This window comes from Zingiber officinale, chromosome 5A (genome assembly GCF_018446385.1).
Source record: "Zingiber officinale cultivar Zhangliang chromosome 5A, Zo_v1.1, whole genome shotgun sequence".
Classification (NCBI taxonomy): Eukaryota; Viridiplantae; Streptophyta; class Magnoliopsida; order Zingiberales; family Zingiberaceae; genus Zingiber; species Zingiber officinale.
Genome location: NC_055994.1, coordinates 114,610,983 through 114,627,687, shown reverse-complemented (window position 1 = coordinate 114,627,687; position 16,705 = coordinate 114,610,983). Strand labels below are relative to the sequence as shown.

The window sequence follows — 16,705 nt, the reverse complement described above, 5'->3', positions numbered from 1 at the left end:
TTGAATCAATCTAAGTAAATTTTATTTTTGGTGTGCTAACTCTGATTGATTCAACTATTTTATTTACTATCTGCTCATTTTTAAAATTCGTAACGCTATTCAAACCCCCTCTAGCGTCAAGGTCGGTCCTACTAATGGATGTCCATGTAGCTTCCAGAGTGGCACATGGTTGGCACTAGTCAGGTACTTGAGATTTACCTTAATACATACCTGCCAAATACCCACATAAAATATCTCATACCGACCAATTTAACTAAATGGGTGCCTATTGGGTCCCCAAATTGGGTGAATAGTTACAAATCAAGTAGAAATCAAATACATAAACATAACTAATAAAATCACGTACTAATATGAATTGTTAACACTATCAATAACTTACAATAAACTTATCAGAAACATAAAAAGTTATTGCCTCAGATCATCAAACCTGTGAAGGATACGCATGCACTAATGATCACAATCAAAAGACACTTAGTGATGAGACTATGAAATTAGAATCCCTCGAGTGGATCAAGTATATTATCTTGTTAATACTTGGGTAGAAAGTATTGCTTATCAGAAACTTGGGTAGAAAGTAGCCCCCTACTACCTAGATATAAATGTTACTAATGAATATGGAGTGAGATGGATCATTAAGGCCCCATTCACTCTAAGTGACTTCTTTTATTTACATTCACTCATTTTTCTACTTTTCCATTCATCCACATTTCCATCCGTTAGTGTAAACGGAGCCACATTCCCATTCATCCACATTTTTCTTCTTTTGCTTTCTCACTCCTTGCATTGTTGCTCTTGTTAGTTATCATTAATGGCATCATTGATAAAAGGTAATTAAATGTTTGCCTTCTCAACAATGAAGCTAGCGGCAAGAACTATTGTCAATCTTATGAATAAAGCAAGGATTATACCTTTATTTACATCCATTCATTTTTTTTTTCCATCCTAGGGAATAAATGGAATCTATGGTTGTATGTTGTTGAAAAGTTAGAGAAAACAAGAGAAAAGAAAATGAAGAGGAAAAAAGAGCAAGCGAAGAGGGAAAAAAGAGCATTTTCTTATTCGTGCTTCCTTCTGGCAAAAAAACAAGGGAAAAAAATTATACGCTCTTCTTTGTGTTTCTTCAGAGAGATAGAGGACAAGAGAAAACAAGTACTAAGGATAGAAAATAAAAGGAAGAGGATGTGTTTGCTAGAGGGGAAGGAAAAGTGTAAGGTTTAGTAAAAAAAATAAATCTTCATACATTTTATTTCCAATAGAGGATCAGACAATGAAGAGTGGCAACAGATAGGTTCTGAGTTTAATTTGGACAGATAGCATTCAAGGTAGAGTGAATCTTTCTTCCACTTTTTTCCAGCCCAAGTAATTCCTTTGAAAGGAATTTTTTTCTCACATTTTTCTTTCTTCTTTTGTTTCTTGATACAAAGAAAGAAACAAAGGATAAATAGGATGAGGAACTTGTTAGTGACAATAAAGAATGTTAAAAGGAGATGAGCAAAAACAGTCAAAAGCATGGTCGAAGTGAATCTTTCAGCATAGCTTTGAAAGCAAGGAAGATTAACTTTTTTACAAACACAACTTTCTTTCCAAGGGAATTACTTTTTCTGTCATATTTCCTTTCCTATTGTTTCTTTCACCCAAAGAACGAAACAAAACATAAAGAGGAAGAGTAACTTGATAATAATCAAAAATGTTAGGAGAGAAGTAACAAGAGGCAAAATTATGGAGGAATGCTTTGGCATATTGATAGGGATGCTTGTGCCAAGATACTTGTGAAAGAATATTTTCTTAAATTAAACATCCTTGTAGTAAACAAAATAAAGATATGGCTCAAGGTGCAATCTCAATCAATAAATACAACAATCAACAAGCAAATTGTAAGATTGTCAAATGCTAAACCAATATTAATAATAATGCATGTAAGATGTCTGCTTCCCTATGAAGAAAATACCAACATACACAAATAACAGTGAACTAGTGTATTTGTGATAAAATACTTGTGACTTATAATATCTTCCTAACCATAACAAAATATCATTGTAGCAAACAAAATACGGATTGCCTAATTCAAGAAAGTACAATCTCAATGAACAATCATGAAAATTAGCCAACAAATGCAAGGTAATTAGATGCTAAAAAAAGAAAGATAATGTGCAGAAGATGCCTTCTTTGGTGCAAGAAAAACAACACAACATATTCAAAAATCAAAATGAAATTAGTTATACACAACTATTTCTATAATAACTGAAAATTTTTGAATTCTGACCTGAAGACATAGAACCAAAAAAAGTCTCCAGAAACTTCAGAATGACCAAAATTAAATTCTGCCCTGAGGACTTGCTACTCATAGTCCTGGAATTAATGCAATCAAATTAAAGTTAGTGTTTGTACTCTGCAGAAGAGGGTGCAAGTAGTCATAACATTTAAATGCAAACCTGTATAATGAGATGGCCATCTTCAGAATTACCACAGCATAAGGCAAAAAAGGCAACCAACAAAACGCTAGTTAGCATATACATCTATCCTGTATTAGAAAATAGTTTAGCTTTTTGATGAGGCAATATATGCATACTGCATCATTAAGGACAGATTCACCAAAGACCAAAGCATATAGGTTGACATCTGTACCAAGCTCCTGTGCAGCAAAAAGAAAGGTCAAATAACTAACAAATAGAAAAGGTTTACACAAGACACTGCATTTTAAAGATTGATATCTTTTTCTTGAGATATTTATGGATAATGGCTAAAAGGAACAATTCATTTTGAACAATACATGTCTTTCTTTGTTCTCATTGATGACTTTTTACTAGAATTTCTGGTATTGCCAATGAATCAAATATTCATGAAGAAAGCTTTGTGTGTGTGTGTGAGCTTGAAAATATTTTTTAAGATCAAAAAAATAAGGAAAACAAACTTGAAAGTTTATAAGCTCAACTTGTTAACATTCAGAAACAAAACTCAGAAGTTCATGAACAATATTATTTACACACTTGTAGAAGGCTCATTTACAATCCTTAGCCTATTTACTTAAATATATAAAAGGCAGCCCGGTGCACAAAGCTTCCACCAATACAGGGTCCCATGCAAGAGTCGGACAACATTGGATCTATTGTACGCAGCCTTACATTGTATTTTGCAAGAGGTTATTTCCGCAACTTGAACCTGTCACATGATGACAACAATTTTGCTATTGTACCAAGACTCCCCTTCTTTTTACTTAAATATATAAAGAATATAATATATGTCTAGTCACATTGATGGACCGACTAGAGAAGATTAGTAGACGATCCCAAAATCTAGTCAAAACCTTCCACAAGATGCAGAAATTCAATAGTACTAAGGTGCACCTGTGTAATCTATAGCATTCAAATAAGTAACAGAAATAAATCTCAAACATGCACACGCTAACACAAGTGTATAGTGTTGTTCAAAGACCTCACTCCTGTTCTACAGCCTATGCCACTCTGGTGCATCACCCCACAAATGCAATATACTTCCCCTTTAAAGGAGGCAATGGGGTAAGCCTCTACAAATCCGAGGATAAAAACTCCAAGGGTGACACCTTGCTCAACCGCTGAGATTTTGCAAGCTAAATCGGATTTCACTCAAAAAAAAACTCAATTGAGCCTCTTCCTAAGAATGAAAATGAAACCTAGGAAAAAGATCAATTACCAAGAGTGTCACATGTTGAAGTGTTCAACCTTAGTTAAGTTCTTGGATTCCTTTAGGAACTTATTATAGATGAGCATAAGAATAGTAGATGTTACAATAAAATTCATAAGGGGCACAAAGCCCTACAAGAGCTTATTATGTTCTAGCCAAATGACTTGCTTCAATCAAATGAAACTCGGTCGACAAGCACATCTAGGCATCTCCCTTACTTCACAAGCTCGTCAAAAGTGCATTGTAAGATTCAAGCTTGAGCTAGTCAACAACCACACCTTGGGTACCTCTCAAAGTCGCAACATTTTAAGAACCAAATTCTATGTAGTCTACCCACTATCTAGGCAATTACACATCAATGTAATTTATATGCTCAAACACAAATTCGAGATTGTAACATCGTAATCATAATATAAGATTTGTAATCTTCGAATTTTTAACTCCTTGGTCAAGCATCTCCTCAATCGACATGCCTTGATTAGGGCTTGGTTCACCAATTACCTTGATTTGGGTCGCAAACCTTCAAGTTAATCAAGCACCTTCTAAATTCACACCACTTGCTTTTGAGTTGACCAAGCCCTTCCTTAATTCTGAACACTTGCCTTTAGGTACTCCAAGCATCTCTTTAATTTAAGTCAGATACCCTTAAACTCTTTATCCACTCGATCTAGGCTAACCGCCCATGAATCCAGCAAGTTCTTCCTAGATTTGAGTCACCTATGTTGTACCAAGGTAAGAGGTGTCAAGTGTCCACATGACATAACACTCATCAATACGATTGACACAATGGCACAAGAGACACTATTTGTGTCAAGTATATCAAGTTTCAGTAATTTAATGAAATGATATGTTTCGGCCATGCCGTCCGATATAGTATAAGATTTCAAACCATTGGAATGATATGTTTCAACTCGGCATAATATGAGATTAAGAAAATATAAGCTCAATTACTACATTTATAAAAACAAAGTTGAACAAAAGATTGGTACAAAAAACTTTAATTTGATTCATATTAAGTATGGTTCTAGCTTGTCTATTTTTCCAATAACAAGCTTGAGTACAACCAACCTCAACTCAACTTACTTGATTACAGCCCTAAGGATTTCAATACACCCAACAACTAACCACACAATCCTGAATATTTGGAGCTAGTTACATGGATAATCCAAGCATTGAACTTGCATTTCGAGACTATGCTAGTCTAGTAATAGATATATGTAATATCATGTCCATAAAAAAATTTGCCTATAAAGGTTAACACTCAGTGCTTCTCATTTGAACATGCTACTGTTGTTTTTGGAAGATTCTAAACCTTATAATTTTACAATTTTGAGAAAAAGATTCTTCAATATTTAGAAAGCTAATTGAAAGTATCTCAAAAAAGAGATAGAACAACGGAGAAAAAGTAAGAATCATTATCTCCATTCCAGCAGAATAGCCTCCAAAAAAATATGATCGGTCTCCCTAGTGAATGAATATATTTAATTATTTGACAAGCCAAGAAAAGTTAATGAAGGCATAAGAGAAATTGTTAAATTCACAAGAGCCAGGGGTCTGAGGCAAAGGGACCTATTGTCCCCCTACCTATTTGGTATCTGCATAGAGGTCTTCAGGAGGCCGCTACAGCAGTGTGCCCACCTCAGATTAGCTCACCTAGCCTATGATGACGACCTTCTCCTCTTCAACTGTGGCGATACAACACCAATTGGCACGATGACCATTTGTCTACAGGAAGGCGATAGGACTTCAGGTTAACAAACTGAAGTCAAATATTTTTCTGGCCGGAATGGATGATTCGACACACAATCAACTCCTTTCCATTATAGGTTTTTAGGAGGGTGTCATGTCATTCATATATCTCGAGATTCTATAAGCTGCAGCGCGTCTTCGACTATCTGATTCTAACTTACTCTTTGATCCGTCATATCAATGATTGCTCGAAGAAGACCGTGACTTATGCCAACAAGGCTCACCTCATCACTTCAATGTTTTAGGGGGTCAAGTGCTTCTGGCTATCCATCCTTCCAATTCCGTAGGGCATCATCGATCATATCTATAGTATCTAGTATCTGTCAATCATTCATGTGGACGTCCAAGCACCCCTCCCCCCTTATCTTGGGCAATATGTGTCAGCCGAAAGCTAAGGGAGGCTTGGTATAGCATTCAAAATCCGATTTATTTCAAACCAATAGTTATTTTACCCTAAAAATCAAATTTCAGTAAAATAGGGGACCTCTTTGTAAAGTACACCTAAATTTTGAATTTTCTTTTTATTATACTTAAATTGGGCCTAAATAACTAAGTTTAATATAGATTAGTGGGTCAAATTAATCCCTACACATAAATACCCAAATCCGAAGTCTTAAAAAGGGCGAGAGACAAACCTGGGATCGGGGAGAGTGGACGACGGCCAAGACTTGGCTGCACGAATCAAGGGGAAAAAAAAGGAAGAGAATCGTGGATCGAGAGGAGAAAAGAGAAGGAAAGTCGTTCCTCGATCGTGCGCTACGATATTTCGTGCCAGTATTTGGTTTTGAGTGTTGTTAACACAAAGGCACATCCTAAACTCTTCTTTTCCTCATTCGATTTATAGTATTTGTGCTTACTGAAATCTTTCATGAAAATAAGTAGAAGCATGTCTTGTTGTTAGATTTTAATGTGGTTTCTTGAGGTTTTTGAAGTTTTTTTTTCTTTTAAATCTTGTTGTTCTTGTCGAGTATTGTTGCTAGAAAACTGCAGGGAATGTTGCTGCATTTTAAGATTCTTTAGGATGAAGTCCAGGAGGTTTATAGAGGGCTGAGATGAAGGGCTAGGATGCGAGACTTAATTCTAGTAGGGAGGGAGCTGAGTCGCAAGGCAGAATGAATCAAAATGTACAAAATGTGTCAAATTCCGTGCAACTCAAATCTGACATGTGTCAAAATGTACAAAATGAGGCTTTAGAGGTTATTCGTGTCAAATTTGAGTCGACGCCTAAAGACTTATATACATGAAGTTGCACACTCCTATATATTGTTTCTACATCTAATCGTCCCTCTAAAAAAAACTACGATTTCGTGCCCTCCATACATAGTGTATAATTGATGTCAAGGCCAAGTGATGGGCCTTTGTCAAGGTCCTACTACCTCGATACTGATGGCTAAAAACTCTTAAGCGTCCGGCGATATGTGGACATCTCCGGATGCATGTGGAGACAGCCTCAGATCCTCCGGCATAGCTCTGCAATAGGGGGCATTAGAAGAGCAGATGCTCCTATGTCTCACCTAATTACAAAAAGTATATTGTCAGTCCTCCTCGTAATCCTATCTATCTCTGATGGGAAGCCTCTGCAGTGCTAGCGTATGGAAAGTGATTACATGACTCGGCTGTAGATAAGTCTTCTACACCATTCGGGCCCATGACATCCTAGGAATAGGCCGTCTAAAGAAATCATATACCTAGGCTACCCCTCCATCCTGTGCAAACCAATTCTACCCGTCTCTAACATCAGGTGACCCCTCAGCCTTTAGGATGAGATCACGTCCTTTGTAGTTCAAACTTGGCTATGTGCTGAACTAGAAAATTTGCAAGTATTCTGCAACTCATTAGAAATAAATATTGCATAATCATAAATAACCATGATATATAAACTAATCATGAATCTTGAACAATTTTTCAAAATTAATAGCACAATTGCTGGCTGGCTCCCTCCTAGGTTGTTTCTGAAGTCTCGAATCCTTTGTTGTCAGTAACAGATATAGCATGCTAGGGCTCGAGCAATCAACAGAATAGGAAACCAAAGGGTTTGATTGGAACTATACAATTTTGATACCATGAGTGAGGCAAATTAGTGGTGGAGGGAAGGAGTTGTAGAAAAAGAAAAACAAGAGAGAACAACTGAATAAGGCATTTCATGTTGAAGTTTGGGTCCCTAGTTGGAATGGTGTCATCTCATCACCATGTGTGTTGTGATAATAGTTGATGCATGTTAACATGCATTGAAGTATGTCAAGATAAGTTTAGATGAATTTTATCCTTTTATGGTCTTTCACTTGATTTTCTACTCTTTTTTAATTAGATTATCTCAATTAGTAATTGAAATAAAAACGATTTTATTATTTTTATTTTAATGTGTGTCTAACATGTGTGGAGATGAATTAATATAATTTTTTACTCCTAAAATATTATTCCACTGTCTTAGTTACTTATATAAATACTACTTACAGAAATTAGATAATCATAATTGAGAAACAAGCTACAAAAAATAAAACAACATTATACATTTTATATCATGCCAAGGCATGGTAAGTGTCAACATAATCAACCAATTAGTATTCAGTTTTAGTAATTTACCAAAATAATACATTTCAACTATGTTCCATAGCACGGTACGAGATTTTAAACAAAGATATCAGCTGTTGGATTCATCCATTTTTGCTATTACCAGACAAATTTAAGTAAATTTCAAATGAATATCATGTGAATGAGGACATTTTACAGATTTCTACTAAATTATATGTATGATAGATTTGCAGGCAAATGTAGGATCAGATTTGAATAGAAATCAATTGATTTTGAGCACTAAAAACTAAAGTATATATGAAGCATATTTGGTTTAGTTACTTGACACCGATAAATAATTAATTGAGCTTTCTATTATTTCACTATCTCAACAAAATGAACATAGGATTTTTATACCTATTCTTTCTAGGAAAATGAAAACCTATCAAAATGAGCAGTATAAAATTACCAGACACCTGAAATATGTATAGCACTGTGACAGGATCTGTTGCTAACATAGGATCAGATCTGAATAGAGACCAATTAATTTTGAGCACTATAAAATAAAAGTATATATTGGAGCAAAATATATTGAAGCATGTTTGGTCTACTTATTTGACACCAATTATTAATTAATTGAGTGTTCTATCATTTCACTATCTCAACAAAATAAACATAGGATTTTTTATACCTCTTCTTTCTAGAAAAATGAAAAACTATCAAAATTAGCAGTATAAAATTATAAGACACCTGAAATGTAGGATCAGCTCTGAAAAGAGACCAATTGATTCAGAGCATTATAAACTAAAGTATATGTGAAAGCATGTTTGGTTTAAATATTTGACAACGATTATTAATTAATTGAGCTTTCTGTCGTTTCATTATCTCAACAAAATAAGCATATAGGGTTTCTATATCTCTTTTTTCTAGGAAAATGAAAACCTATCAAAATGAGCAGTACAAAATTATAAGACACCTGAAATATAGATAATACTGTGACAGGATCTGTTGCTGATATTAGAGCACCAAACATTAGACATTCAACCAGTGGCAGTTGATACATTAAATATGCTACACCACCAAGGTACCTGCAGTTACAGGGAATGAGTTATACAGGGTTTATGAGGGAATACATACATCAGAAATGTGTCAGTTATGAAAACAATCTTACACTAGAACTCCTGTTACAACAGAAGCAATAAAGGTTCCAAAAATAGCCAATGTGATGATAGCTCCAAAGTTTGAGAAGAATGGTTCCTGGATACAATAGGTCAGCTATATCAAACATGGAACTTTTTTATAGAACTATGTTATCATGATGATATGATCTGAGATAATAACAACTTTGGAACATTACCGGTGCTAAGCTAAATCCAGACTGAGTAGAGTGCAGTCAAGTTAAACATACACAAATACATGCTAAACATAAGATAAGCAATTATGTGTGAATTTGCATCGGGAAAAAAAGGATATAATATAATAGGGGGCAGCAAGAACAAAAAGAAAAATTCCTCATGGAAATTGAACCATCCCCTGAGAAAAAGCAAATCAACCAATAAGTAAAATGATATACTAACAATCCAGGTTAGCTAAACAGTAGAATGATACACAAGAACAGGAATATACCTAATATTTGTCTGTTTATTTGATATATTAGCAATTCCTCCAACAATTAAACCTGACACGTACAAGAAAAAGAAGATTTATTTCTCATGAATCAACTAAAACTTTCAAGACAGCATTAAAAAACAGCATGTTTCAAATATTTATGTTCAATCTATTTTGAGTTTTCAGAATGTCATCCCTAATGTTTATAATTCCTACAAAAGTGTGCCTACATTGTTCACTTAAGGCTTGTCATGCATCAAATATGAAGTTCATTGATGGATATTTACATTAATGCTAAGGAGCATAGTTGCATTCAGCATTCAGGTATCAAAGAAGAATATCCATTAGCCCCATTCATATATCAAGAAAATCCATTACCCACATAATGAAAGCCAAGATAAAACCAATATCGTGTAGTTTATTTGGAGCATATGACATCTTATCTCAGCCAGCCTCCCTTTTGTCCTCATCTATTATCTCATGAGAGAGAAAGGAGAAGATAGTACGAAAATGATAAAAATTATACTATTACCTAAATGAGTAGCACAAGTGGGCAGTGTTTAAAATAAATAAATGTGATAAAGATTCATGAAAATTAGAGCAAATCTACAAGAAATATTACAAGTACAAACAAAATATATTATATTTTGCTTCTTGATAGATTCAATTTCCTGAACTAATTTATTTTAACTAGATATATTTATTCATTGCTTCAGAGAAATATTTGCAAAGGCCGCTTACAATGTTGTGCTTAAAAAGCAAGGTAATGGATTGTATCAGTTTATGATCACATAAAAAAATGAGTCGGCTGAATCAATCTCTAATATGTTATAGTCCTTGCTGTGTCCATGGAGCTCAGAGGCATGCAAGGTTTTTGTCAAGGTAGAGGGAAGAGAGGAGAAGATGAGGAGGTCAGAGCCGCCTTCTAAGGGGAATATCCCTTTTCAAAAATCTTAATCCTAAAAAGGAGGCTTCATACCATATAGAATTTGGGAAAAGGACAATACAAGTGCCTTTGGAGCTTTTAAATGCCCCGAGCACAATCATAAAGATCTTGTATAGGAAAATTTAGTCCTCTCGGGACAATCTAGTGGTTAACGCATGAGGTGTTGCCACCATGAGGTCTGGAGTTCGAATCTCGGTAAAGTCGAGGTAAATGTCTACCTTATGTGCTAGTCACTATTCCAAAGGCTAGTAGCCGCCCGTGATTTACCTCCTATATGTTGGCCCTAGGACGGATTGGTGGGGGTGCTGGGGCAAGCGTATTCACCTTTTGCCACCATGTATAGGAAAATTTATTTTTAATAATCTATTGTCACAACATCCTAATGGATAGCAAGGAGCATGACACCTACCAAGAACACATCCGTTTAATCCTTGAAACCTTCAGACTGAGGAGTTATTTATCAATCTAAAAAAGTGTTTCTTCTTATACTCACAGTTGCTCTTCTAGTCTTCTTTGGTTCATTATTCCTACATAGAGCATTTCAACAAACATATACAAAATTAGAGCAATCAACAATTGCTTTAAACCCCATACCATTTAAAAGGCTCAAAGTTTCCACAAAGTTGAAACTTCCATCAAGGTTTCACTAGGAATTTTAGTACCACAAGGGCTTCCATCACAAATTGTCTTAAGAGAGAGGAGATTTTCATTGGTTTAAGTTTGTCTCTCTAACTTTTTAGGAAATCAAAGAAATGATGACTAAAGCACTTGTCCTCACTTAATCTAACCAGACAAACAATTCAAGCTAGCTTGAGATGCATCTAGAGGTATCCTAAGCCAAGAAAGACAACCTGTTGTCTTCTTTAGTAAGAAGCTCAATAAGACTTGACGGCACCATATAATAAAAAAAACTCACTATTCTTCAAGCCTTAAGGCATTGGCAATATTACTTATTAATAAATGAATTGATATTGAAGCCAAATCACAAAGCACTTAGTTTCATCCAATCACAAATAAGGTTGAGCTCCAAACATGTTAGATAGGTTAAGTTCCTCTTAAGGGTATACTTTCATCCCAAAGCACCAACCACTAGAAGATGGCAAACTCACACACACACATAATATGAGTCATAGGCACCCTACACAAAATGGAATCACAATAATAAGATTTAAACACTTCAAGGGAGAAGTCCCTACATGTCTTGACGATATTTTTCAAGACCTCTAAAATGGAAACTACCACAATTGACTTTGTAACTAAAGATAGCTGCCTATTTCATAGTGTTAGCTATTTTTTGCAGATCCTATGGAAACTATTTAGCACCAAACTCAAGAATTTATTCGCAATTTCAAATGGCATATAAACTAAGGTGATTAATCATAGTTTTAAAAATCTACGAAGTGTCTAGTAGAGAAAAATCAAGAATTTGGAACTCTACTTTACCAAATGATTTCTTATAATAATTCTGTAACTCATTATGCAAGTAAAAATCCAATTGAGATTATCTAGTTAAAGCTTGTCATCCAATAGATTTAGTTTCATTAATACTAATTTTCTTGCCTGCTACCTTCCACCTTTCTAAGACAACTGAGAGCTTTTTTGAGTATATTCAAGAAATCGATATTGATGTGAGGAGAAAACTCACACTAATAGCTTTTATAAATGTCATGTAGATCCACATTATAGACAAAAGGAATAAAATGATGTAGGAAACTTGCTTTATATGCATTCACGTTGATTTGTTTGCAAAAAAATGCTTAACCTACCTCCTAAATTAAACACTAGTCTAATCAACATAGAAGATCTAATATCTTACAAAGAGGACGTTTAAGCGCCTTCTTTATCAATTGATTTATTCAAAGATTGTAGCCCTATCGCTCTGACTCCATCTCTCCCTCAATGTAGCCTACTGATATGATTGTGAGGGTCATCAACAAACAATGCTAGCTCCCTATCAAAGCACAAGAAGATAACTAGTTTAGTAGAAAGGTATTCCAATATAGAAGATGATTACGAGATGCATAGGTTACAAAAGAAGAATTATAATGCATAGTTCCTAACTTATTGAGTGAATGGAATAAGAACCATCAAAGTCATCTCCTACAAATGCACCTTTGATCATTCACTCTGCATCTATGCAAGGCATCGTAAAACATGATTGAACATCTTCCTCACTTTCATGAGAGGTTCAAGTTCTTCTTAACAGGGAATATGATGTAATTAGGAATTCTTTAAAAGGTTATTTAGATTATTTGAGATTTATGTTACAGATTATATAAATAAAAATAAAAAAATATAGGGATATGATTTACCTTGATTGCAGGATATAATTTACCTTGATTGTAGAGATTTGATTAAATCTATATACTCTATATATGTATGAGATTGATGAATAAAAATAATTTTTTTTAATTCCTCCAAAACTTCTTAACATGGTATCAAAGTAAAAAACCCTAGCCGTCTCTCCAAACTATAGTCGTCATTCCAAACCCTAGCCTCCTCTTCTCTTCCATTATTGATCGATGCCGACAACTCTTCTATTCCATTATCCACTACTCGCCTAGGAGGAACCATCGACGTCGATCTATCACCCAAATTTCAATCATCCAAATCTCTGCGGGTGAGCCACATGTGCATTATGAGTTTTCTAGTTCAGTTCCACGTGACGGCATGTGAAAGAGCATTGGTTACCATAAACCTCTTCGATTGTCATTATTCCATTTACAACATCTTCACGTACCTAGTGGCGTCAACATCTATTCAAGTGTGGGACATTTTTGTGTAATAGGTTCAAAGTTTTTTTAGTATTTCAGATTTAGTTCCTGTTTTCCTTTATTCTTATCGTTCTTTGGTAATATAGCTGAGAAGAAATTTGTCATGATCTTTGTTGATGAATGTCACCCCTCTACCAATCACCCTAGTCAAGGGAAGGGTGATGATTATATTGTAACATCCTCTATTTCTGATCTTAATGAATTTGTTCTTGTTATGTCACCCATACAACAAGTTTATTCTCGGTGACATATTCCTCTTGATCCATATCTTGCTCCAGCTTATTCGTTAGCACAGTTTCAAGTGATAATCTATCAATTGCTCTTTGCAAATGTAAACATTAATGTACTTATACAATGTCTTCTTTTATGTCTTATAATCACTTATCATCATCTTGTTGTTCCTTTATTGCATTTCTCGATTCTACATCCCTTCCTATAACTATTCATGAAGCTTTATCTCATCTGGGTTAGCATACTAATATGATTGAAGAGATGAATGCTTTGGATAACAATAGTACTTAGACCCTAGTCAAATTACTACAAGGAAGAAGGCAATTGAATGCAATTGGGTGTTTATAGTTAAAGTCAATCCTGATGGGTTTATTGCTTGATGGGTTTATTGCATGACTAAAAGTCCGTTTTGTTGCTAAAGGCTATGTCCAAAATTATTAAGTGGATTATTGTGATACTTTTTCTCCTATTGCTAAACTTATTTCTGTCGAGTTCTTTATTTCTATAGCGGCCACTCAAAATTGGCGCTTACATCCGTTAGACATCAAAAATGTTTTCTCCATGGTGATCTTAGGAGGAAGTCTATATGGAGCAACCGTTAGGCTTTATTGCTCAAAGAGAGTGTGGGAAAGTTTATCAACTTTGTAAATTCTTATATGATTTGAAGCAAAGTCCTTGTGCCTAATTTGCCAAATTTAGTTAGGCAATTGAGAAGTTTAAAATAAAGAAATGTAAATCTAATCATTTTGTATTCTAAAGATAATCTACAATGGCCATCATCTTGTTGATTATATATGTGGACGATATTGTCATTCCTGGGAATGATATTGTAGATATTTTATCTCTTAAATCATTTCTTCACAATCAATTTCATATAAAGGATTGAAGGATTCTAAAATACTTCTTGAGTGTCGAGGTAACAAGAAGTAAGAAAGGAATCTTCTTATCTCATAGGAAATGTGTACTTGTCTTAGTCTGAGACAAGAAAATTAGGAGCTAAACCATATAATACTCCAATGACTCCTAAGCTGCAACTCACAAAAGATAGTGAGTTATTTGAGAATCATGAGAAGTATAGAAGATTGGTTAAAAAGAAAAATTATCTCATTGTGACTCATCCAAATATTAGTGAGTAGCATATGGTTTCTCCAACACTTAATCATTAATGAAAAAAATTCAACGAGGCTTGATCTCTATAGGATATGTGAAAACAAGAAGACACCTGGGAGTTATTTTCACAAAAGTTTTAAATGAGGTTAAGGTAGATTAACTTAGTAACAAATTTAACATGATCAATATTTATGCTCCAACTTGAGGAGGAATGTTACAAATTATATAAATAAAAATAGAAAATATAAGGATATGATTTACCTTGATTGTAAGGATATTAATTACTTTAATTGTAAGATTTGATTAAGTGAAGGGGAGCCTTGGCGTAACGGTAAAGTTGTTGTCATGTGACCAAAAGGTCACGGGTTCGAATCCTGGAAACAGCCTCTTGTAAAAAGTAGGGTAAGACTGCGTACAATGGATCCTTTCCCGGGACCTTGTGCACCAGGCTGCCTTTTTTTTTTTGTAGGATTTGATTAAGTCTAGATACTCTGCATATATGTATGAGATTGATGAATAAAAATAATAATAATTCCTCCAAAATTTCTTAATATTTTATTTTTAAAAAATAAGTAATTTAAATTAAGTTGAGAATTTGTTAAATTTTTTAGGTGACTAAGTTGTATTTTTATGAAGAACTAGTCTCATTGTCAATTTAAAAAGGGGTTAGGATGTGTTACGTTGGATTATCTTTTAACTATTAATATTTTTCCTCCTTTGAAAGGTTGAATTATTCACCATGCTAAATTAGTGCAATTCATCTTCCTAGGCATTTACATCATTGCTTCATTTAAAAGGGTGAACTAGTGGATTTATAAGGCTAGTGTAGAGCAGAAGTTGGGTCTTCCAACTATATTATATTCTCATATTAGCCTCATGTGCATTTAGTTTATTTATTTCCATTGCATTATTATCCCATTGATTATTACACATGTATTTGCAATTTACACCAATTGCAAGTGAGAAAGAGAGGACTAGAGAGAGATGCTCTCCCTAGTGTTCCAACCTAGCTGCCTTCCCCCCTCTATCTTGATCATTTGATTTCACAATAGGATATAGGAGCACTTTCTGGCTTCCTACGTGTTTTTTATTTGAGGTCATGCATGGTTGTATCTGGTGGTTCCGTTGGAGACCAAGGAGAAGCTGATATTCCAAGAGTTCCAGGGGTTTTGTAGGTGAAAAAGGAACGTTGGTGCGGGGCTAACCTTGTCAGGCCATGCAAAGTTGCGGTAAGAACCGATGTTGTGGTGAGAGGTCTAAACTTCAAATGGTCTAGAATATATCACCAAAAGTCAAGGCCGTTTCTTTCCTATCTTTTTCCCAGTTCCCATTTCTAGTGGCATTCTCCATCTAAAATGATGAGAACGGCCCAATGGGAAAGAAGAAACTCATGAGTAAAGGAGTGTCTACTACACGGTGAACGGTTACTCCCCATTTGCAGGAGGCAGACTTTCCAAACTTATAAGAAACCGCACAAAAGAGTGAGGGCTCTAAGGAGGATGAGGAAGAAGATGGAGTTGGAAACAGTGGGGATGCACAAAACAAGTATGCTGAATTGCTGAAGAGGAATTCTGAGCAACCTAGAAAGGAGACCTAGTGGCACTTATTCAAGAATAACAGAAAACAAACAAGGGGGCTATGGTCTGGAGTTGCTACCCTCAGAGGATGAGATTGTTAAACCACCAGATACAGTCTTTGATGGAAGGAGGTTGGGGATATTGCCTCGTTGGCTAATTCCCCAATAGGTTTCCTGAAGAGAAACAGCATTAAAGTTGTGTGAATCTTCAGAAGTTCCATACTCTTGCTGCACTCCAGTGGCTAGTTGGTATTCAGATTCCACAATGGGGAAGATCAAGAAACAATGATGAGTTCAAGGCCCCATTTTGTATATGGTAGAACTCAGCTATTAATACATATGCTGCCTTATTTTCACTATGATGATCATGAAATCAAGCACGTACCAGTCTGAGTCAACACATGATACCTCCCATTCAAATGTTGGACTATGAAATGCTTGAGCTAGATAGCTTCTAAAGTTGCGAGACCGCTATATTATGAAGCCATGATGCAAAACCAGGAGTGGATTTCTTATGCCTGAGAATCAGAGGAGGTGGAT

The 16,705-nt window shown here is 35.0% G+C and overlaps 1 protein-coding gene across 1 annotated transcript in view; it reads right to left on the bottom strand.

Moving 5' to 3' along the window:
* The window catches only part of LOC121981423 (sodium/hydrogen exchanger 6-like), a 54,843-nt gene that overhangs the window by 19,074 nt on the left and 19,064 nt on the right, over window positions 1-16,705 (bottom strand). The window contains exons 2-9 of the mRNA XM_042533937.1: window positions 9,547-9,598; window positions 9,394-9,453; window positions 9,278-9,302; window positions 9,092-9,177; window positions 8,897-9,008; window positions 2,570-2,632; window positions 2,433-2,452; window positions 2,264-2,349 (exon numbers count right to left, since the gene is read on the bottom strand). Of these exons, the coding sequence (XP_042389871.1) occupies window positions 2,264-2,349; window positions 2,433-2,452; window positions 2,570-2,632; window positions 8,897-9,008; window positions 9,092-9,177; window positions 9,278-9,302; window positions 9,394-9,453; window positions 9,547-9,598 (504 nt within the window). The remainder of the gene's footprint in view (window positions 1-2,263; window positions 2,350-2,432; window positions 2,453-2,569; window positions 2,633-8,896; window positions 9,009-9,091; window positions 9,178-9,277; window positions 9,303-9,393; window positions 9,454-9,546; window positions 9,599-16,705) is intronic.